This window comes from Lytechinus variegatus, chromosome 6 (assembly GCF_018143015.1).
Source record: "Lytechinus variegatus isolate NC3 chromosome 6, Lvar_3.0, whole genome shotgun sequence".
Taxonomy (NCBI): Eukaryota; Metazoa; Echinodermata; class Echinoidea; order Temnopleuroida; family Toxopneustidae; genus Lytechinus; species Lytechinus variegatus.
In genome coordinates this window covers 25,493,210-25,518,711 of record NC_054745.1, presented here as the reverse complement: position 1 = coordinate 25,518,711, position 25,502 = coordinate 25,493,210, and the positions used below count along the sequence as shown (strand labels likewise).

The 25,502-nt window shown below is 37.4% G+C and overlaps 2 protein-coding genes across 2 annotated transcripts in view; one reads left to right on the top strand and one right to left on the bottom strand.

The window, feature by feature from the left end:
* The first annotated feature begins 2,214 nt into the window (after positions 1–2,214).
* On the top strand, positions 2,215–9,045 carry LOC121417660. The gene is made up of 6 exons (XM_041611394.1): positions 2,215–2,331; positions 3,507–3,644; positions 4,774–4,830; positions 5,862–5,981; positions 7,525–7,641; positions 9,031–9,045. Exons 1-6 carry the CDS (start codon positions 2,215–2,217, stop codon positions 9,043–9,045), a joined length of 564 nt encoding a protein of 187 aa, XP_041467328.1.
* A 4,139-nt stretch (positions 9,046–13,184) lies between these two features.
* LOC121417259 (protein sidekick-2-like) overlaps positions 13,185–25,502 on the bottom strand; it is a 34,224-nt gene continuing 21,906 nt past the window's right edge. The window contains exons 7-14 of the mRNA XM_041610896.1: positions 23,953–23,973; positions 23,032–23,298; positions 22,387–22,671; positions 19,487–19,507; positions 18,304–18,561; positions 16,880–16,981; positions 16,031–16,209; positions 13,185–13,590 (exon numbers count right to left, since the gene is read on the bottom strand). Coding sequence (XP_041466830.1) covers positions 13,318–13,590; positions 16,031–16,209; positions 16,880–16,981; positions 18,304–18,561; positions 19,487–19,507; positions 22,387–22,671; positions 23,032–23,298; positions 23,953–23,973 — 1,406 coding nt within the window. The 3' untranslated portion in view covers positions 13,185–13,317. The remainder of the gene's footprint in view (positions 13,591–16,030; positions 16,210–16,879; positions 16,982–18,303; positions 18,562–19,486; positions 19,508–22,386; positions 22,672–23,031; positions 23,299–23,952; positions 23,974–25,502) is intronic.

Genomic DNA, 25,502 nt, shown 5'->3' with positions numbered 1-25,502 from the left:
CACCCCGTTGGTCTGTTGCTCCAGCATAACGCTGCAGACAGGATAGGTAGATGACTTCATAGCAGTGTCATTAATTTTACTCTTTATAGAAGCCGAGGTCTGGAGAACGGCATTATAATTTTAAGTTGAAGCTGTCTGCAGTATTTGAAATATCGTAAGTAATTAGTGTCTATGATATATTCATTCTATTTTATTTACAATGCCCTTATTTATCTACACATTTGCTGGCCTTTTTTTTTTTACATCTATTTGGCCAGTTGCATTAAGATCATGATGAAAAACTTCTATACTTCTGAAAAAACACGCGTGCGCAGCCCATCACGACCCACACGCGCCGACCGCGCACACACATCCATGCCGACACACGCGCGCACACACACCCTCACAGACACACACACGTCACATATACCCTCACACATGCTTCTGTTGTGGGAAAGATAACTTTGGTTAGTTCTTTACTATGTTTCATACCTCAACCACCAAGCCAAATGCACAGCCGTCGTTTATCGTCCTAGTAACCAACATAAACAGATCAGTGTTTACCGAACGACGACATCAGAGAGAAATGTTCCGATATAAAAGGGCATTCGCAAAATATGAAAAGGGGAAAACCACATTTTGCCCCCAGTCGACAATGGCAGTGTTATCTAGCAACCATTGTTGTGTAGGCTCGGTAGGTGATACACTTTGTTTTGAAGAACATTCAACGCGCTCAAAACTGTCGTGGTAGAGCGATTTTGAATGAAAATATTAAGTGACGATGACAGTTTATTTTCAAGAAAGAAATTGAACTAAAGACCTAATCAGATTAACTTTCAATTTTCATGTGATATCTTTGTTGATTCCTTATCATTATTTGGTCAAATATTTCGATTGCTTGATATCAATATTCGATGAATTGTTTAAATCCACAGCAAACTTAGCCATTAAATTAAGAGGTTAGGGGACATGCGGCAAACCAAATTATTAATAAACGCAAAGTGTGATCAGGATGCCAACTTTCTTTATACCCCCCTCCATTGTGGATGACATAACTCTTTACTGTATATCAGTATATATTCAGGCTAAGTAACATTATCATTTGATAATTAGTGTCTCTTAAGAAATTGTGCCTCTTTACTCTTTCGAAATGAATTCCTTTTTTTGTCAATCGAATATTCTATCAAAAAATAATATCCCTTTAGTTTGTGCTCTATTCATACTAATAATGCCGCTTTACTTTGCTATATTTAATGGATGTACAATTCTTGTATGTATATGTAAATATATATATGTGTGTGTATGTATAGATAAATACTCACACACACACTAAAATTTTCATTACGGAGTTTTTATTTCTGTTTTAACTATTCATTGGACCAACTCCGAGCAGAACATTCCCACTTTGTTTATATATATATAACAAAATATGCTGAAGATAAATGGTAATGCTTTCAAAGCCAATATAGTTCTTATTTCCTCGAATTTTCGACGGACCTCCGTCTTCTTCAGGGGAATATTCTCCTGAAGAAGACGGAGGTCCGTCGAAAATTCGAGGAAATAAAAACTATATTGGCTTTGAAAGCATTACCATTTATCTTCAGCATATTTTGTTACTATTAGAGAAGCCAATACGTGAAACTTTAAGATATATATATATATATATATATATATATATATATATATATATATATATATATATATATATATGTACATATAAATGTTTGTATATAATTTATATACACATGGAAGCATTGTTCTCTAGATCAATTCATTTGGGACAAATTTATTTTCAGGACATCCGAGGTTTAGGTAGGGTACTGATGAAAAGTTTTTTAGTTTATCATATGGCAATAAATCATTGACTACTTTTTTTGATACATACTATATATGTGTGTGGAGCGCTGTGGCCCAGTGGATTAGTCTTCTGATTTTGAAACAGAGGGTCGTGGGTTTGAGTTCCAGATATGGCGTTATTCGCTTCGGTAAGAAATTCATCCACATTTTGCTGTTCTCAACCCAGGTGAGGTGAATGGGTACCTGGCAGGAACTTCCTTGAAATGAATCCGCGCTAGGAAAGGCTGCGTGGCTTAAGCCAGGGAAATAATATCTAAGTCCTTTGGAAGCTAATTTGGACGTTTTGTCATAATGTGATATGTGCTATACAAGAACTGCATTATAATAATTATTATTATCATCATCATTATTATTATATATACATCAGCAACGCCGACAATGAGTGACGCAGCAGTAGAGGAAAATAGACCTGAAGATGAAAATAGATCTGAAGATGAAAATTCAACAGTCGAAGAGGAAAAGCCTTGGCACCGGTGGACATCATGGGCGTGTTGGGTAAGTTAGTGTACACCTAGCCTATATCCAAGGCACTTGATGCTGTTATATTTTCTCAAACTCGGCTTGTTCTGGTGATCACGACAATTACAATGATTTAGCCTGTTGTTATGATTATGATTTTCAAAACGTGTTCGACAGATAAGCAGTGCTCGAGGACTTGTACAAAGGCTAGTTTAATTACGCCTCAGAGAGGGAGAGAGAGAGAGATAGAGGACACCAAAAAACTGTGGTAACTTAACTTATAGCAATATTTACAGCTATCCAGATTAGAGATATATGAGATTCGTGGGACACATATCCTCGACCAGTGACCATCTCCCTTCCTGGAGCATTGCAGATGCTTTCAATTTTCAGATTAAATGTAACATTTTCCATGTTCAGTTTAACTTTAAAATATTGCTAATTTTTAGTGTTAAGCGACCCTGGTGTCAAATATCGTAGTTTTTTTTCTTTTCTTTTGGGAGATTTTCGATTATATTTTCTTATAATTATTTATTTCGAATCGCTCGTTTTTTTCCTTATGATCTAAGCGTCTTGAATCTGCTGGAAAGAACACAGCGTCACACAGTGTGATCACAGTGTGTTCACATAGTGGACTGTGAGAAAAAATGTTCAAATGCTCAAGTTCAACAGTGTGAAGATATTTTCACACTGTGGACACCTTAACAGAGTTATTGTTCACAGTGTGTTCACATTGTCGACTTTGTGAATATGCGTGTTCACACTGTTGAAATCACATCGTGTTCCACATTTGAGCACACAGTATGGGACGCTAAAAATGCTCAAATTCACCAATGTCAAGAAATTTTCACACTGTGAACACCTGGACAGTGTGAAAGTTCACAGCGTGTTGGACTGGTCGACTGTGTGAATATATGATCCACACTGATGAAATGCTCCAATTTAACAGTGTGAAGTTGCGTTCACAACGTGACCACATACTTTTGGACACTAATCTATGCTTTGAATAGAATTAATATTTTGAAGGTGATTTTACACATTGTTTCACACTGTTGAAATACGGTGGCACACATCGTGGGACACTATGTTCTTTCCAGTGGCTCTACTTTATGCGTTGAATAGAAATAAGATTTTAAGATTTTTTTTAAAATCATCAATTTCATTTGCTCAAATTTGTAGGCCATTACTTTTTGTTTTTTTCGTGACATCAGGGCAATAAGGAATCGGAAAACTACGATGTAACCGGGGTAGGTGTTTTTACCTCTGTGGTGCTCATCTTAGCTGCCTTTGGTGTGGTGACGTGTGGAACAATAGCCCGATTCTACAGTCTTGAATTCACCCTTGCTTTTGTAAGTTTGATGGTTAATTGTCAATTCGTCTATTGCCAACTCATCCACCCATCATATAGTCTACCTTTATTTAGTCTAATGCCATTCCGTCCATCAACATTTCTACTAACAGCCATTTGGTCCAATCATCACTTCGTCTAATTGCCGGTTCTTCTATGACCTTTCGTCTCATAACCAGCTAATATCAAATTTATTTTAATTCATTTCGCCAAATTAACACCGAGTTCAATTGGACCAAACGTCGTATGGACTAAATGTCTATTGGACCAATTGGTTAGTAGACGCAATGGTGAGTGGACGAAATTGCAATTAGACCATGTGGATAGTGGATGAACTGATGGTAGATTAAATGATAGTAGACGAGTTGGTAATCGGACGAATTGGCACTAGACGAATTGAAAGTAAACCAGTTTGATATTGCTACAGTCACACTGTCAAAGAAACCGACCCATAGCGTGCCATTGAAAATAACGAAGAATCGCATTGGTCAGTTTGGAGTCGGTTTCACTGGTCTGACTTTGGCATTATACGGACTATGATTTTAATCTGTCTCTCACCCTCTCTCTCCTATTCTCCTTTCTCTCTTTATACCATGTGCATAAGCATGTGTGTGTGTTTGTGTGCGTGTTTGTGAGATTGTAATGAACTCCTTGTTTGATAATTTTCTTACATTTTACCGGTCAACCGGGGACGTCCCCATCCTAAATAACCATGCCCAGTCAATTCCTCCTTTCATGTCAAATTGTTTCCGTAGGAAACTAAAAAAATAGTGTGGCCAATCAATCTGAAAGTTGTGCGTGCGGGTGTATGTGTTAGGGATTAGGAAGCGTCCCCAGTTAGCGAACTACATGTATGATCCGTATGTCCGAAAATAGCCGGTTAGTGTTTTGTGTGTATGAGACCGCACACATGTGTGTGAACTTCAAAGTTTGTGTGTGTGGGTGTGAGGGTGTGTATGAAAAAGTGTACGTCAGGGTGTGTGTATGTGTGTGGGTGAGTATTTTCATTTTTGGTTCGCGGGTGAGCTTTAATATGAGCACTGCAACCAAATGTGTCAAAGTATTCATAACCACTTTCAAAGACATCTTTTCGCCCCAAATATGGTTATTTAATTTTCTTAATTCCACAGTTTTACCTTATGACTGGATTGAGTGGTTTTGCTACGATTTCTAGATACACATGGACGGTAAGAATATTTCATATTTTTCATTTTCTTTTGCCTTTTGTACAAATTTAACTTTTGTTTTCCGTTTCCGCACACACACAAAATGGATATTTCCCAATAAAAAGACAAATTTCGTGTTCATCATACAGATAATCAGTATATATATATTACACACACACATATATGTACCTTCTAAACGTGTGTGCGTGGGTGTTACTTAAAAATGTGTGTGTGTGAATATATGCTTTGCTTTATATAGCACTGAGCACTTTGCACAATCATCGGCATCTACACATATAAGGATATATATTTATATGTATATATATATATATATATATATATATATATATATATATATTAAAGAATTTATAAAAAAACCCGTATGCATTGAGAACACCAATCCTCTCCATGATATACATTTAGTTATTTTTTCAGTTAATATGACTTAGGATTTTCATTACAGATCGTGCATGCGATCTTAAACACGCAGGAGCAATGTCGACAATTTGTTTACAAATTATTATTACCTCCTATCGAAGCCTCTTTATTTACAATTATTTTTCATTTATTTATACATTTCTTATGTGGGCTTCATTTTTAAACACTAAAAATTGCACTTTCATAACCATGTCCCATAAGAAAGAGAAAGCTGCACGTAATAAAACATATAATGCACACCTATTGCCTAAATAATAATAATTATTATACTTGCTTATATAGCGCTTAATACTTTTTCAGAAGTCTCTAAGCGTTCTACAGTGTATGCAGCATATTTATCCTGGCTTTAGCAGTGCAGCTGTTACGCGCACTGCGTTTCAAGGAATAAATTCCTGCCAAGTACCCATTTACCTCACCTGGGTTGAGTGCATCACATTGTGGATCAATTTCTTGCTGAAGGAAATTACGCCATTGTTGGGATTCGAACCCACGGCGCTCTGTTTCAGAGTCCGGAGACTAATCCACTGGGCCACAACGCTCCGCGTTAATTTATTGCTATCAAGGCCCCACCCCATTCCACTTGGTCTATTTACACTCTGTTTTCATTGTTTCAGATCTTGATTTTTATGGTCACGTGTTGCCTGTCAACCCTTTTAAGTCTTGGAGCATGCGCAAATTTCATCTCAGTTCTTGCACACGGCACTAGATTGCTGAACTGTTCCACGCGATGTTCGGTGAGTTTGCCAATCCCAAGGACCCTGAAAAACATCCCTGCAATCAAAATTCAAATAGGATCTCGTCGATACTGGATAAAACTCCGTAATGAAAAAAAACAACAGCCAACAATGCTGAATGAAATTTATGTGTCGACAAGAACCGATGCTGAATGAAAGTCACGTGTTGCTATTTTAAGAATAAGATTTCTAAAGCACGTTTTAAGAATATTTTACAAATTACTTAGCTCCAGCTCTAAGAGCTCAACTTGCTTAAATTACAAGTCCACCCCAACAAAAACTTGATTTGAATAAAAAGATATAAATTCAACAAGCATAACACTGAAAATTTCATCAAAATCGGATGTAAAATAAGAAAGTTACGACATTTTAAAGTTTCCCTTCATTTCACAAAACAGTTATATGCACAATCTCGGTCGGTATGCAAATATCAAATATTTTTATTTTCCCTTTATTGTCATGTGAAATGAAGTTTCATTCCTCCCTGAACACGTGGAATTCCATTATTTTAACATTTTGTGCTTCAGGCAAGGAGGTCCTAATCATCAAATTCGTAAAAGTTGATATATTCATAATTCAAACAATGAAAAACAAAAGAAATAGTGAGTGACATTATCGACTCTCTCATTTGGATGTAACTGGCTCGTTCATATGTCTATTTTGTTAAAAATTAGCGAAACTTTGAAATGTCATAACTTTCTTATTTGACATCCGATTTTAATGAAATTTTCAGCATTGTGCTTGTCTGATTTTTCTCTCTTGATTCAAATCAACTTTTTTCCGAGGAGGACTTGACCTTTAAGGAGTCTTTCATACAAGGACTTGTCAGACTTTTTTGTCTGACAGCTACCGTAGGATCTGTGCCTATCAGAGGCTTGAGTGGTTGGAGAGATGGGAATAGGCTGACCAGTGGCGTGCCCAGGACTTTCGAAAATGGGGGGGGGGGGGGGGGTAGGGTGGCAAATTCTTCCGCCAAATAATTTGACACAAAAAAGGATATCGTACCAGGAAAAAATTTGACAAGCAAAAAAAAAGGTCTTTAACTGCAAATAAAAGACATTTCGCAACAGAAAAAAATGACAAGCAGAAAAAAAAAATTAGGTCTTCAAATTCAAAAGAGGGGGCCACTTGTGGCTCGTCAGGGATCAGTTGTGACTCGTCGGGGGGGGGGGGGCAGGGGTATGTCCCTTGAATGAGTTATGACTCGTCACTCGTCGGGGGGATCTGCCCCCTGCCACCCGAGTGTTTAAAATAAAACACTGTCTGTATGCTACCTCTTTACACTGCCGATTTAGCAATATATTCTTCAGGTGTTTCATCATAGTTTAGTCGTTGCTCTGTATGGAACATACCACATAGGGTACTCATTTTTTACCGCGCCTTTAACTAGAAACCCCGAGATGTATAAAGACACTATATGACAAAGTACCCCGTTACCCGATCTGCGTTTGTGTACAGTTAATCACTTGAAATGTCTTTGTCATGACAATGCTTGATGGAACGATATTTGTGTAATTTGATGCCCTGCTTGTTGTATTTCCAGCAAATCACTGTTCCAACCTCCTTTTCGGTTATACTGACTTTCTGTGCTTTTCTAACTGCTCTTCGTGGGACTATCCGCTGCGGTATGAGTTTGTGGAACCCAAATGCATCAACAACGGTATGTTAAAGCAAAAATATTATTTTTTTCAAGCTAGAAATACCTCGGTATTCCACAAACTAAGTAGAACAAATAGCAATGTACGCCTCTTAAAAAGGGACCGACGATATTCGATAGTATGTTGTCAACAGGGCCGGATCAAGGATTTTCCAAAAGGGGGCACATTTTTCCCCGAGGATAAAATTGACAAGTCGAACCAACACATTTGACAAGCAAAAAAAAAAAAAAGAAAAAAAAGATCTTCCATTAAAAGGGGAAAGGGGCACACTTCTGTTTTAACCGCATATTTACATTACAATTTTGTGTGCCTCTCAAAGGGGGGGGGGGGGCAAGGTGCACGGGCCCGCTTTGAGCTCCTCTGCATCTGCCAGTGATTGTCCAGTACCCTTCATGACAGTGATGTCTTTGACGAAAGCCCCCAAAACAGCAGCATCGTTCTCTGGACAAACGACTTATTTTCAATATTTCGTCAGCTCCGAAACTTAGCACGATCTGCTATTCATCTATTTTCGACAAAGACCTCTCAGCTGTTCCTTGTGATTTGACTTTGCTGTGTTATTGAATTCGTTCTAAGTGGCGGTGTGAAACCCACTGATATCACAACTATCTACCGACAAGTACGAGTTTTTTGTATAACATGAGTTTTTATCCTTCAGACCAGGGCTCCGTAACACAAAGATTTAGCGATCAATCGCTAAATGGACTGACCAGTCAGAATCAATGTTACACGCGCATTTAGTTTAAAATACTGACCAGGGGCCAGTCAGAAGTGTTCTTTTACATTTGCTATTCATCGCTAAGCTTTGTGTAACGAACCCTGATGTTATCATAACATGATGAAAGTATTTGACATCAATGTTCTTCTTACACTTGATATCCATACGATTTGACACTAACATTAGACATGATGGCCCGAATTCTCTAAGGTCAGCTACTTAGGCCACCTTTGAGAAATGCAAAATTTAGCTTTCGTGAGCCAATGACGTCAAATGACGCATTTTAGCCCATGGGGATAAGTTAGCCGACCTTCGAGAATTCGGATCGATAAGACACGATAATTCAAGAGCATATCCGCCTTAAAATGATGATTAGATGATAAATGTTTTGAAGAACACTTCAAAACATTTACTTTATAGTCCTACCTCAGTCACATTTCCTTTACAGCCGCCGTACGGCGAGTCGTAAACAGTAATTTCATTCAAACCACCCATATGTAGCTTGTACAAATAGTGTTAAAGCGATTGTATTCGTCTTGCCGTACGGCGGCCATTGGGAAAAATTTGACTGAGGTAAAACCAAGCAGTCTCTTGTCAAATTCTACCCAGTATGCTTTTTTGATAGGCGTGATTTTTTTTCAATAAAGAAATATTTCTTTTCATATTATTGCAGGTTGCACCTGAATGAATTTCTACGTTCATAATATACGCTTGGCTGAGTGAGAACAATGGAAAGTGGTGTTTTAAAATTTTCTTTTGCATAAGCCGAATGTTGCCGATGGCTCAGATTACAGCCGAATGACGACGCGAATGTCGAAGCTCGGAACGTTACGCCCCCGAATGACACGAGTAGGTCCGAATCTACCCAAAAATACTTGTGACAAATGTTGCGTACTTTTCCTATAGCATATTTTGTTTATAGGCCCGTGCGACCTCCACACACACGACCTTGAAGCTATAGGAAAAGTACGCCATGACACAAGCAAGGTAAAGTAAACTGTATGTATGCTGGTGAAGATTCGTATTTTATCCTTATCTTTATTATTACAATAGAAGAGTCAGTCATCCTTTCATTATTCGTTCTATTTCTAGTAATATTTTTGTTTTACCGACATTAGTGAATACGTTTGAAATGAGATTCTCCTGTAAACAACTTAATTTTTAAGGTATTCAGATGTATTGATGTTTTTATACAAGCTCATATACTATCCCTAAAACCATGCTTTGTTTTCAACGTATAATGTATTGTTTGTGTATGTTACCATTTACCATGTTATCACATTGTAGCTGTGCTAAGATGCACATAAATACTTTATTTAACTCACAGGGGAAAAAAGTCCATTCTGCTCCATTCGTCTCCAAACTGAGAAAAAATAAAGAATGAATATTTACATTTATATCAGCATCACACCAATGTATGTTGCAGTAGTTATTCGGTTCATTTCCAACCGGTCTATTGCCATTTCGTCTAATTACCTACTCGTCTACTATAATTCGGTCTTCCATCAGTTCGTCCACTATCCACATGGTCTAAGTGCCATTTCGTTCACCCACTGTTTCGTCTAATACCCTTTTGGTTTAATAGACATTTAGTCCATAAACCAATTGGTCTAATAGGATTAGTGTTAATTGGGCGAAATGAATGAAAATAAAAGGGATATTAGACCAATTGGTTATGAGACGAAATGGTCAGAGATGATGCGGTGATTAGACGAAGTGATTATTGGACCTAATGGTTATTGCAACAAATGGTTGTTAGACGAAGTGTTGATGGACAGAATGGCATTAGACTAAATGAAGGTAGACTTTGTGATGTGTGGACGAGTTTGCAATTTACCCTTGCATCTTCACAACCCCCTTCCATACAATTCTTCATCGTTATTCTCTACTAATATTTACAATTACACTGCAAAAAATCGATATTTTAATTTTTGGAAATTGTACTTACGTACGAAATCTGTCAATAATTAGGAAATCATGACAAAAATCATACTTTGTTTTGTAATAACCAAAATCTAATATAGGTTTTCCCGTTCAATTTCATATAGGAGTCACCTAAAGTTATTAATGTGCATTTCAATTAACTCGTTGTTGTTTTCCCGAAGATATCAGTCATTCACATTTTAAAATCAGACAGTGGGATTTAATTAAAGACACTATAATCCATTTATAATCATTGAAATAAATGTAAGTTCAAGGCTAGTTCAAATTTGAACATTTCATTATTTGTCATGGCAAAGATGTTGTTGATGGTCTTACATATTAACGAATGTGCTTTTTTCTTTTTTTAAAGTTCAAAATAATGATGTGTAAAAAAGATCCCCAATTGCCTATGCTTGATACATTCCAGTAAAAAAAATGTTCCTCTCAAAAATGGATCCACCACTGACATGTCCCTTTTCTACGTAAATTATTTTCAACTTTTAATTATTAAATTTCATGGGTGATCCTCTATATCTATATGGAAGAGATGGCTCCATACCATTAACCAGTGTCTGTACTCTAGAAAAAACAACATTATAGTACATTTTATAACATTATTTCAAATATTACTAACAGGAAAAGTAGGCCTATACATGAAATAGAACCGCCGAATAATCCACACATGTTCAATCAAAAGCCCTAATGTAAAACATGCTTGCCTATACGAAAATTCGTTTGGCTAAACAGCTGCCACGCAATGCAACATCTGATTTTGAATGCCGATTTCTTAATTTAAAAAAAAAAGATGTTACAAATACAATTAATTCAAATGTGGAAAGAAATTACTTTTAATACCCATTCATTAAAATGCATGCTCTTTATAAAAATTCACTTGATTCATTGAAGAATGTTTTGCAGAGATAATAAACAACATGTGGGAAAATGGTTATTGTTGCGAATTTATTAAATTGCATTTTCTTTATCTAAATTCTAGTGACCTGTTTTATAATTATTTTGCACGGAAAATACATTGACATGATTGAAGTGACAAATAAATAAAATGACAAATAACTGAGGCGGTCATGGCTATCGCGAAATTAAATTGTCATAACATGAATTTAAAATATTTAAATGTGAAATTGAGCTAGAAAACCAACAAAAACATTTGAAAACATTCTACTTGAAAAGGCCAACATAACATAAGACCAACCACCCCAAAACCACCAATAGGTCGACAGGGAAGGTTCTCTGTTAATAGCCAAAATAGTAAACTTGTATTCAATAAGCCGAAATCTAAAACCTAGCTTGTCTGAAGTAATTCTTCATCTTTATACTCTAAAAATTCCGAGTTGTAAAGTTGAATAGTAAAACATGATACAAGGTTTTCTTTGGCACAAGTTTCTGGTGACTGCTTGGAGGTTTCATTAAAACTTGACTGTGTGCACATATCATGCCTGAGTGAACAGAAACTTGAAATGTTGTTTTCCCCTTGTATTCCGAAGCTCTCACTTTTTTGTGTGCATTCAATCAAGTATTTGAGTGAGTTATTGTTTATCAAATTTGAAAAATCATGTATTATTTTAAAGCTTAGGATGTGCTTTTTCAAACTAAAAAAATCTCAGTATTCATTTTGGGCGACTTATTGTTGGTTTTAGGGTGGCTGTCCACATATGAAAACCATGCAGTATATTACCACACCCCGCCCCTTCCCCCTTTGTCAAAGTTCCTCTGACGGATGTCTTGTGTAGCTTCTTAATATACATTTTTACTATTGTGGATGTGTATATGATTGCATTCATTTCATTTATATTGTGAATGTAATGACCTTTTTAACATGAATGTGGAAATTTAATTATGAAACAAATACAATTTATATTATATAGTATAATTATTGATTCATTCGTGATTTTATTTCTATATACAATAACATATAAATGTAAGAGTAATGATTATTGAATGTTCTATAACGACTTCTAAACATGCTAAAAGAAATGAAATGACAACATGATCGAGGTTAATTATTAATTCAAGTGCCCCTGATAGATGGACGGGGTGTTTGCTCATATTTATGGCATAGTAATCAAATCCTGTAAAAATACACATGAGATTTTTTTTGCTTCATTAAACAAGCGTCAAGTGGAGTAATACGGTATAGTATAGCATGTTATTTGATTTGCTACTGCTGAGAATTGTTATTCATGTTAGTAGGCCTGCAATTTGAATGTAATAAACATGATTTCTTATCGCACCTGTCAGTGCTCTGTCTTCCTTCCTTGTGAGTTGATTGATCGTTTTTGTATTTGCAGCTTGGGCCTAAATTTGTCAGTATAAAAGTTTGTCCTAATGTGCAATTCTGCGCTCATATTGCACAAAGATCTAATCACCTCAAGCAAAAGAAATAAGTTGTCACATTTAGTAACTGCTGTCTTTACAACTCTTTACAACTGCTATACCTAAATGCACTCTGAAAGTTTACATTTGAAAAGGTTTGTACGTATGTTATGATATAACTTTGCCAAAAATTACTTTCCTGTGTCTTTAACGAGCAAATTATGACAATTAAGAATAGGAGTATCAACGTCAACATGGATATCACCCTTTTTCTGAATTATGGGGGGAGGGGGCGTACATATACATCATTCAGCTATACATAATAGAACACATAGGCCCGTATTCTGATAATATTCCTTACACCTCCTTACCTTAAGACCAATGTGCGTTAAAAAAAAAAATCGGCTAAAAACTGACAAAGTAGCTCGAAATGCAAGATAGGTACAAATTCTAAAAATAAAAAAAATGTTGGCCATGATTTGCTTGATTTAAACCAGGCTTATTAAACTATCCCCTGCGCGAGTCTAACTTTTTGAGGATATATTACCACACTTTTATAATTTATAATAGACCAGGGTTAACTTATACCTTGCTATCAGAATACGAAACTTAAACCTAGGTTTGAATATGACGATTTATTGCCACACTTAGACTAGGGTTACGTTAAACCAGGCAGTCAGAATACGGGCCAATAATGTCCTATATTTTAGTTAGGTGTACTGATCGGCCTCATACGAATGATTCTTCTTTGCTGCCTAAGAACTGCACGGGCGCCCCGTCCAGCAGCGGCACGTCTGTCCCCCATCAGAGTGGTACAATACACCCCGTGGAGATTGTTTCGTGTTTCCGCAGAGGCACGAGGAACCTGGAAACCTTCCTGTGGCTCCAAGGTCTGCATGCTCTCCGGAAGTGATTCCATGAACGAACCGGAAGAGATTGATCCTGATCGTCTGTTCTGATCTGGTACGTCATCATAGTTCTGTTCGATATTGTTTGAACGCAGAAAAAGAGGAGGGAAAGAGAATTATTTCGGCTGAAGGAGAAAGTGACCACACTTCACGTACAGGGCACACATGAGTAATTAAGACTCCTATTCACTCTCAAGTATATACACACCATAAGAAAATATCATTAGAAAGCAACCCCTCTATTGTGTTCTAGTTTACTGAGATTAATCAAAATATACAGTACAATATATAATTAGGTACACTAATCGAAGACTTTTCCAACTCAAACCTAATTTATCTGACCCGAGACAAGACTAACCATGAATTTACCCAATTTTTTTTGCGAGAAAAACCAGAACTGCTTTGGCGACAAAAACGATAAGCATGCAGCCTATACCATTTCCAAAGGCCCAATCATGAAAGAATAAAACGTAGAATCAATTTTATTTGATATTCAATCCTTTTGTCCAATTTTCATGAACTATTTTAATCAATAAATTTATATCATCTGTGATCTGTCCCCGGATGAATCACTCATGTGTGCCCTATACACATTCCAATGACGCAGACACACATTTTACTTCCATCATGTCCATCGCTAAACTAAACCACGGCACAGTGGTATAGTGTAAGTAATGAGCCGAAATATTAAGGGTACCAGATTTGGGAGATGGAGCAAAAGTTCTTTTTAAAAAAGATGCTTCTAATAATTCCACTACTACGTATTTTTGATGGTCTGAAAAAAAAATTGTGAAAAGAACATTGGCTGTACAATAGACGTTCCTTGCAGATGATATTGCACTCAACCACCTCATCAACAGAACTGCAGCAAATGTTAGAGGTTGCCTTTAACTATGCTCAACAATGGCACTACAGATTCAATCCTTCTAAATGTGCAGTGATTGTAAGAATCAAGTCCAAACAAACTACAAGATCATCCTGGGAAGTTCTATCATAGACAAGATAGAGGAGGGAGATAGTCACCCACGTCTTCGTGTCATCAAATCTGGAACAAGGTTTGCTCCTACAGATAACATCATTGGAATGGGACTCCGTACCTTCTACTCTCTCTCTGGCACCGGTGCCTACACAGGAGGACTCAACCCCACTATTATATTCCAGCTATGGAAGACCTTTTTATCCATGGGATGCTGCAAGGCTCTGCTTTATATTCTATGCTGCAGAATCTTGACAAGAGCCAGTCCCACCTCTTTAAACAGATTCTTGGGGTGTCAGAGTCTGCGGCAGACGAGATTATATTCCTGCTGACAAATCTCCTGCCAGTTTCATCAAAGGTTGACCTCGACAGGCTTCTGCTACTCGGGCAACTCATTGCTCTTGGCCATAGTCGCTTTGAGTTCAGGACATTCCTTGCAGCTCTTAGTGCCAGAAGACCTACCATACGGGCATTACCAAGCGACAGTGAAGAAGTATGGCACGCCAGCAAAGTCTCATTTCCAATCAGCCATCATATTCCAAGTGGAAACGTATGTCTAAATACAAAGTGCTTCATGCCGTGTAAGACAACTCACTCTACAAGGAATCTGTTCTAATCTTTACTCAGGCTCTGGATACTCATGATTCTACCATCTGCTAACCTCCTATATCCTAAGAACTCTGTTTCACCTATAATTCGGCAAGCAATTTTAGTTAGAGCCCAACTACTGTCCTCTACGGACTTAACTCAAAGCCGTCTGTATACTCTAAAGAATCCTCTCCTCGTACCTTTACGCCCATTATGCAACTCTGCGGATGACTGAACAGTGGAGCCCTTGGTTGGAGCATGTCCAATCTCAACCATCTTTGCATGGATTTGTCAACAAAGATAAGCAGTGCCTTGTAGACCACATGTATGACAGAGGTGACCCCCACCAATTTTTAACTTGTGCCACCTTATTATCCTACCATCCTTGCTTGTCATCTGAAGTTCACAATAGCCTACTCCTGCTTTCCCTCTTTTTTCTTCACAAAATTAATTCCTCCCGCCCTATGTGTCTTGAAATTACACACACCCCCACACACATGTATATATTAGGACTCCAGGAATTTCCAAAGTGGAGAGATCAGTAGAGGGAGAGATAGAGAGCTACTAAACTACCTCGACCATGTCGACTACTTGCTTTAACTACTCCTGCTGAACACCAATGCAATGAACGTATGTATGTATCATTTACCTCAGGTATGTGATAATTTTTTTTCACGTATTTTGGATTGCATTTCGAATTCCCGTTGTTCATTATGTTGTAATTTTATGTATATTTGTGTATTTGCTTTCATGTCTGAAAATTTGTAATTCGGCCTTTGGGCCGCGAATGATTGTTTTTGTTCAATACACCATTTCTATTCTATTCTATTGATGCTACGCTCAACTAAATTAAATTAGATCGGTGTTTATAGCCTCCCACCCACCAATTGTGGTGTAAGGTGTTTTGGGAAGGAGAAGGTCTTAAATAATGTTCATAAAAATCATACCACCAATTCAAAGTCATTCTGGAAGGGTGGGGGTATCGGAGGAATTGGTGGCAATAGGCTTGGTGTCTCTCCTTGCACGCTACTGTCAGCATCAGGAATTCGACGAAATATCTGTGGCTGTTGGTCTTGACCCCTCCGACAAAGTTTATGACCACCTTTATTGTAGTACCATTGGTAGTCTGTTCATAGTTTGATACAAATGTGCATGTAGTTACATCATTTTCAATCAATCCATGTTTGCTTCAAGAAAATATTTTCACTTATAAGAATGCAATATCTCTCTCACCTTATAATGAAAGACAAATAAGGCAATACATAATAATAACGATTGATTCGAGGTCCCATGTCACTGCCTTTCAACAAAAACGTAAATGAATGTATAATTTTCTTATTTTGATAATAACCACTGTCAGCGAGCTACATAACCTGACTAACAAGAAGTTAAAGGTCGTATGTTTGAGTATTTGTTGTGACACGGCCGGGGTTCGAACCCACGTTCTCCCGATCAGGAGGTGTGTCCTGTACCATTTGACCACCAAATCGAAACAACCTCGAAATTATCTCGTCTACAATATTCCTCGAATTATAGAAAAGGTTCTGCCTGCGGGAGGAAAAAATGCCAGTAGAAGTTATACCGGAGCCGTGGAAGATATGATGTTTGTTATTTTTGTTAAAAAAACTAACATGACCCAGTATCACTGCTTCTTTCAAATTCATATAGGCCTAAGATGGGACTACCATGAAAATATGAGTAGAGATTTAGTATGGCCCTTCGTAAAACAAATATATATTACGAAATTCGTCAATAACTTCAGTAAGGTATTTCTTGAAAGACATCGGACAACTTACTTTGACACCGATTGCATCTACTGTAGAAACAGAAGCCACAAATCACCATGGCAACCGCTGTAACTGAGATGACCGACGCCAATACTGGTGTTGATATTCTGTCTGCAAATGAATAAATAAAAATTGATTAAAAAAATACTAATTCAATCGAAACCATAATGCCCATCTACGACTTTGTTCATGTTAGTGAAGGGCAACCAATGCGAATTATACTCTATTGTTATATCACATAATCTATTCTTAAAAACTTTTAATATCGATTTAATCTTTTAGCAACCGCGGATCATCTGAGAAAATGTTTGAAAATATTAAAATCAAGCAAATCTTGCGCCCTCTATCGGTACTGTAATCATTTTGTTCCTTTAACACTAAATCCGCCGGGGGCTCCTAGACATTTTTCCTGATCATTCCGCTGTGCAAAAATTTTCGACCGCGACACTCACTGACTCTTTACTTTAAGGTCTTGCGCAACATTTAAAACCAAATTCATGATGCCCGGGTATTTGGTTGCAAAGTTATGCAATATTATGTGCATATCAGACCCCAAATTGCTCAAAACCGTGATTTTGAGTACAAAGTCAATGTAAATTGAGTTTTCTCATCTTATTCATTAAGATGTGATTACTTCTACTTTTATCATCTGAAATTTTAGCATAATTATGCTTCAAAAATGTTTTGCTATAAATTTGTCGAAAAACAAAGGAATGCATAAGAAATAAAAAAAAATACATACATTCATTTTCAAACCGGATTTTTTTTCATTTATAATGGTTAGAAATGGTTTCAAGAATATTAGCACAACAAGTTTGCAATCTAGGAGCTTCTTTTATAGCTCATTAGAGCAAAAAAGTATGATAAATTAGCATATGATTCCATACAAACCTTGTTATTTCGGAAAATTAAACATACAGCCTTTTAGATAAAATCCTACACTTTTATCATATTTCCAATTTTCACGGCGTTCGCGCGATCGCTGACCGAGATCTTTGGGGGGCAGATTGATTCAAACCCAAGGTCATATAGCACCAAAAAAGCCCGCTGGCCTGGTTCTCGTAACACAAAGGTTAGCCATTGATCGTACGCTTGATTTTCACTATTGATTGTACATTGTAGTCCATGGAATCAATTGTAGAAAAACGTTCTACTATCAATTGCTAACATTTGTGTAACGGGACCCTGCTTAAGGTGTTAAAAGAGCTCTTTGACCATTTGTCTCACAAATTTAGGGATTGGATATCACGAAGCTGAAGACAAAGATTATACCCTGAAATGTTCATGCCAGTTCATCCATTGAATCGGATTTAAATTGAGTAATTGAAATCCACAAAGATATTTTAATTTGATCGGGCACCCGAAAAACAAAATATCTTTGGTCGGTCTCGAGTCAGCTTCGCCAGAATCATCTGTAAAAAATTAAGTGTTACCCCAGTCACTCTCTACGAAGTCGACTTGTGAGGGCGCACCACAGACTTCTTCCCGGCATAATGCAATCCAAAGTTGTCCCGGATGATAATCTGTAGATAGCTTGCTGGAATCACCGGATCTCAGGCAAGTCGAGTTCTGGTGGACAAACTCGTTGCTGCGAATTTCCAAACGGATGCATAAATCACGTTGTAAGAGTTCCTTCGAGTTTTGAAGGATCTTTAGTGTACTTGTCCGTTTTTCAAACGTCGCAGTAATTCCTGAGAAGGGAGATCGGCAATACGCCAAGCAAAAGTTTATGATTAGCTAGAGGTTCAAAAACAAATGTCAAAGGGACCTGTTACTGGAAAAGATTGAACATGAATATAAGAGTAATAAGAATAAGTAATGGGAGTAATACAGATACAGGCATAATATTGATTTTGAAGGAGGAATTCCCCCCTTAAAAAGGGTCATCCTTTTTTTACCTTTTTTCAAAATAATCATTCCGTATCCTCAATCTATTACCCCTTGGCAAATTAAACCCTTTATTTTAGTTGTAGTTGTTACTTTACAGAATCTTGAAAATCAGTACAAATTTTGAACAACATGGATTCAAATTTAAAGCGACCTTCCATTGACAAATCAAGGCTTATCTCAGAACAGAAAAGGAATTCAAGCCTTTCACTGGGCTGCATGCCTGGGGGTGTTGTGTAATAGACGTCGGTATGACTTACCAGAAGTAAACTGCATGTTTTCACTTAACATGTAACTTTCCAGAGGTTGTTTATTTTGGTTTGGCAATCAGGAGACCTGCTAAGAGTCTAAGAATTGGATTGCTGGAACTAGAATTGCTTGTACCCGAAGCAACATTCGCGAGTTCGGTAAAATTTGTGCTGTCCGTACTTTTATTGCATTAGTACGTCCGACGGGTGCTCATGATGGACGGATTATATTATGCAAGTCAATTGGCCTTTCTCAAATTCAATTTTCCCATTATTTGTCTTTGGCGTGGCGCTTTAACATGTCAAAGAAATCCAATATTTTGTCAAATGAGCTCCCGCATGAGCCAATACATTTCGTGCTTTAATCTCTTAATGTTGAATATAATTTTTCCTTTTTAATCCTTTGGGTAATATACATGTAGGCCGGGAATATAGGTAATCTTAGTGTTTTAAAAATGAGTACAATGAAATGAAAACTTACCAAGTGTCTCCGGTGATTCAGCTAGGTAAACAAAAACAACATATGGACAGAGATAAATGATTATTTATCAGGCAAGGAGAGCATTCTTAACGACAATTAAGATGTAATACACATTGTTATTAGAAAATATAGGTATCAAATCAACACAGGAATTGATGTATAGGAGAATCAAATGTGAACATAATAACGTTTAAACGTAAGGGATTGAGTTGGTTTTAAAATATTTAATAACTGACGAATCTTAAATTAAAGAGAAATAAAACTTAAATCATTAGTTAATGTGTTAACATAGGAAACATTATTCTTACATTTAAATACTGGGTTGGTGACAATAGATTGGGAAACATTAAGTGTGATGCACAGACCTTAGAAATGGTGCTATAGATTTCGTTCATGCAAAATATTCAATATTCAATCCAATATGAACTATTTGTATATTAACATATAAAAGTAAAGAGCTTGATTTTTCCTTAACAGTTACATGGCCGTACACATGTCTTCTGTTTCTTTTTTTTGTGGGGAGAGGGTGCAAGATAGTTAAAACTTAAAGGACAAGTCCACCCCGACAAAAACTTGATTTGAATAAAAAGAGAAAAATTCAACAATAACACTAAAAATTTCATCAAAATCGGATGTAAAATAAAAAAGTTTTGGCATTTTAAAGTTTCGCTTATTTTCAACAAAATGGTTATATGAACGAGCCAGTTACATCCAAATGAGCGAGTTGATGACATCACTCACTATTTATTTTGTATTTTATTATATGAAAAATGAAATATTGTTATTTTCTCGTCATTGTCATGTGAAATGAAGTTTCATTCCTCCCTGAACACGTGAAATTCCATTATTTTAACATTTTGTGCTTCAGGCAAGGAGGTCCTAATCGTCAAATTCGTAAAAATTGAAATATTGTATAATTCAAACGATAAAAAACAAAAGAAATAGTGAGTGAGTGATATCATCGACTCTCTCATTTGGATGTAACTGGCTCGTTCATATAACTATTTTGTTGAAAATAAGCAAAACTTTGAAATGCCATAACTTTCTTATTTTACACCCGATTTTGATGAAATTTTCAGCATTGTGCTTTTCTGATTTTTCTCTATTGATTCAAATCAACATTTTTCCGAGGTGGACTTGACCTTTAAAAAGAAGCTGGGAACGAAGCGACCGAGCTTGTCAAGCCCCAATCTGCGTTTTCTAGAGTGGTAATTGGGACCTTTCGCAATCATCACGGACGCTAGTATTAGGGTCCCCTAACACAAAAGTTAACGCTTAATCATACACTTGGTTTTTAAGATTGATTGTGCATTACAGTCAATAGAATCAAACGTAGAAAACTGCTCTACGATCAATGCTAAGCTTTGTGTAACAGGGGGGTTACAGGCCCTACAAATCTGCTTTTCGTGTGCAAAATCCCTTTCCGCGACACCCGTACCGCATACATGCTATGCATGTATATTACGACTGATGGCTGGAGATATTCAAAATGCAGGACCTAAAATAGATTTATGACATGAAGAAAGTGGTTTTTCAAACAAATCGAGAACATATTGAGTGAGGAAAAACTTACTGAATGAAGGCTTAAATATAGATCATTACAGTCCATCGAATCGATATTACATTTAATGTGGATTATTGGTGGATCACTGGCAATTGATTTCATGGATAAGATCAACCTCTCCAGCCGAACATTTCGCATGCGTTGATATGTACACATCATATGCGATACCTTTGAACTCGTTTCCTTTTCTTTTGTTTCTTTGTTTCTTTTGTTTACTCCTTATACACAAACGATATGCCTCTCGCACACGATGTGAGGGGCATTATGTTTTACATTCCCCAGAAATGGGGATTAGATTCAAATTCCGGGGGGACCACTTCCATTGATGAGTGGATACCAGGCACGACCATGGGGTTTCGAAAAGTACCCTAAACATGCTAAACAAGGGAAGCAATTCTTTTCCAGATTATGAAAATGCATCTCTTAACAAGTATTTGGCTTGTGAAACCCTACAAGTATTGAATATATATCCCTTATTTTAGCATTTTAAACATCGTTTTGACACCCTTATAACGTTACATAGGCCTATATACGTAACGTACCTGCCCAATCTGTCCCCTTTTACGGGTGGTCGCTCCTGGTATCCACTAATCAATGGAAGTGGGCCCCCGGGCGGCCTCTCGAGCTCTAGGAGGAGTCAAATGTGGCTTTGGAAAGTCGTCCTCAATCGGATAAATCGCTGTTACCATAGTAGCAACCAGAATTTTGCACACGAAACGCATATTGAATGTTTCCGTCGCAGATGCGAAACGAAAAAAAAAATCTCATGTCACACAATTTGCATTGCAGGACTGAGTTTTACGACCATGATGACGGGCCCAAAAAGTCCCTTCCAAAGTCAACTACCGTTGTAAATAAGCGTCCGCGTCCTCAAACGAAAGATCGGGATTGAAGATTTTAATACACCCTTTTGATTAATTTTGTGAAAATATAAAAAAAATGTGAGTTTTCAAAATTTCAGGATTGGAGGCATTGGTCCCCCTGCTTCCCCAACCCGTGGCCTGCGGCCATGAATAGTTGTCAGTATTAAAATGGTGAATGTTATACCTCATTTACTATTATTATTACAGTGTTCGTTTTTACGCTTATACTGTATACCTCATATTTATATGAAATGAGGGGCTTGATTCTAAAAAGGGTATTATTTTCACTATCCTTCAAAACAAAATATTATGCCTGTGCAACAGTCGATATAAAGAGAACGGATTTTAACAGTTTAAGCCTGCTCTTGATAATGATTTGAATAACGATTTGATAATATTGGATTAAGTAGCTATCGGGAAAAATTTTTTTAAATAAACATGGCAAACAATAAGCGTGGGAATTTTCACCATACGTGCGGTCGAAGCTAATAGCTGGGAAGGTTGACTCTCGCCAAACTGGTTTCGGGCATAAACGCGGATGAGGTACCAAGTTTTAGGGTAAAGATCAGCAATGTGCAATGGGCTGCCATTGACGTCGAAGAAGGTTATGCAGATAGAGGGCGTGTCATTTCGGCAACACGTTAAGAAGAAGAGAATCGCCCTTTCTCTTTGAATGTATTTATCGTGTTCCCATGTGATTGTGAGGGTCGTCTTGGAGTAATCTCTCACTGCTAATCTCGTCGGCGCATCAGGTGGGCCTAGGATAAATAGGGGAAAAGCGAGAGAATAAAATATATTTACAATCGTTCTTTAGGATCAACAGAAATTTCTCATATACCTTGCTCAAGTAAGACATCATATTATATGTACCTTGAAATGGGCTTTAATGGAGTAGAAAGGGGACATATCACGGCTCATCTGTAAAGACTGGAAACTAATGCAGCGTGTACCGAGTATGAGCCCCCAAAATATAACATGCAAACATTCATTTTAAGCGAAACATTGCAAGATATATTTCACTTGCTTCTCAAAGATCTCTGAAATATTCTACTATAGTTTTCATGAAGGTAAGTATTATTTGGAATAATGAATATTCGAAAGACCAACAGGTGGCCTACCTTCGGGGTCACGCAGGAAGTGGACAGGAGACGGGTCACTGCATACGCCGTGACCACATGACACGAGCCAGATCTGACCATCCAACAGATGATGGTTTGCTGTAAGGCTGCTATTTGGAGACAGACAAGAGTCGTTCACATGGCGTACACCAGCTATCGAGATTTGGACGTGGAAGCAAAGTCCTGCTGGAATCGGCGGAGTATTTCCGTCAGTGTGTCTGCTTAGAGTAAGTCGCTTTGTCAATTCGCGGTAAGTAGCATTTACTCCTGTATCCACAAACATTATTATGTTCATATTATATAATTCAAGGACCATGACGGCGAATCACATATGAATGCAATATGACATTACATTTTCAGCATGACACACAGCTATTTAAACATACCCGAAAAGCCTCCACACACACCCTCACACACACGCACACACACATATTTCCTCACATACGTACATCCCAATGGTCTTTCCGTCATACACACAAATATATCGTCAGATTCTAAACTGTTAAGCCCGCCAACTAAGATGCAAATGTTTATTTAGATAGATTTTCAGATTCATCTTTTGTTTCGAACTTAAATAATAATGAAAATTATTTTCATTCATATATGAATATTTACATTACGAATCATTGTCATTTGAAATATATTCAATGATTGACATAGGTATTTACATAACATGACTAATATTGTAAACAAATTGTAATACATAATTTAAATAGAAAATTATAGAATATGTTGAAATGGGAGATGTACCTAAACGCATAGCTTGTATAATGTACCTCCCTAAAAACATAAAGAAGAGATAGAGAGACGCAATAGTTGACATTTGCCTATATGGAGTCTTGCTGGTAACAGATAAAAAGAACATGGTGTACAAATTTCGATATGCAAATACGAAAAAGGTTAGCGAAAATTATTACTTACCGAAAAAACTTGGAGGTAAAGCTGTTCGATGGGAGAAAAATCAATACATCAATTTACATTGCTATGTTAATCAGCCTACTTGAAATAAACTTATTCACGAAAATTACTAATCTTAACAAATAAATACACACAATGGCCAATAAACTGAAGTAAAATGTATAGACTAATGGGGTGTTGCAAGAAACTTGCGATCACTTGCAAGTCTATTTTTGGTCCCTGAAACATCCATGTGGAAGCGTCGTGGTGTAGCGGTTCTGATTCTCGCCTTGTAATCAGAGGGTCGTGTGTTCGAATCCCACCATGGCCTAGCGTCTTTTGGCAAGGCGTTAATCCACACTTTGCCACTCTCCACCCAGGTGTTAAATGAGTACCCGCTAGGATGTGAAAGCCTATATGTAGTATGTCTAGCAATTGAGTCTTGGAACTGTTGTTGGAATGCTCCCCAGGGAGTGGAGAAGGTGCATATATTGTATGTATGTAAAGCGTTTAGAGACGTCGTTCCGATGTATTAATTAGCGCTATATAAATGCGGAATATTATTATTATTATATTATAGTTACGTCTTGCAATTAATTGCAAATTTATGATTGATTGCCAATCTTCTTCTTGTAACAGGCAGTGTAATCTGATTTGCTACATCAAACATTGATCTATCAGTTGTAAAATTGCAACATGATATTTCCAAATGATCGCAAATATTTACTTGCAACACCCCCTAAATGACCAGCCAACATGCAAAGGCTTATGCAACCGGGGTCCACCCGCCAGTCATAAGGACCACTGGTCATAATACCCGCTAGTTATAAGGACCGCTACTCATAATAGTCATAAGGGTCGCTATTCATAAGGGGCTTTGTTCATAGAGGTCGCAAGTCATAATCAACGATGGGGGTCGCCATTCATAATCAAACAAGAGGGTCGCTAGTCATAATAAAGGAAGAGGGTCGCCAGTCATAAGGAGGAAAAGGGTTCGTTGATCATAAGGGTCGCCATTCATAATAGTGGATGAGGGTCGCCAGTCATAATAGTAGAAGGGGTTCGCCAGTCATAATGGTAGATGAGGGTCGCTATTCATAATAGTAGATGGGGTTCGCCAGTCATAATAGTGGATGAGGGTCGGTATTCATAATAGTAGAAAGGGTTCGCCAGTCATAATAATGGATGAGGGTCGCCAGTCATAATAGTAGAAGGGGTTTGCCAGTCATAATGGTAGATGAGGGTCGCTATTCATAAGAGTAGAGAGGGTTCGCCAGTCATAATAATGGATGAGGGTCGCCAGTCATAATAATGGATGAGGGTCGCCAGTCATAATAGTAGAAGGGGTTCGCCAGTCATAATGGTAGATGAGGGTCGCTAGTCATAATAGTAGATGGGGTTCTCCAGTCATAATAACGGATGAGGGTCGCCAGTCATAATAGTACATAGGGTTCGCCAGTCATAATAATGGATGAGGGTCGCCAGTCATAATAATGGATGAGGGTCGCCAGTCATAATAGTAGAAGGGGTTCGCCAGTCATAATGGTAGATGAGGGTCGCTATTCATAATAGTA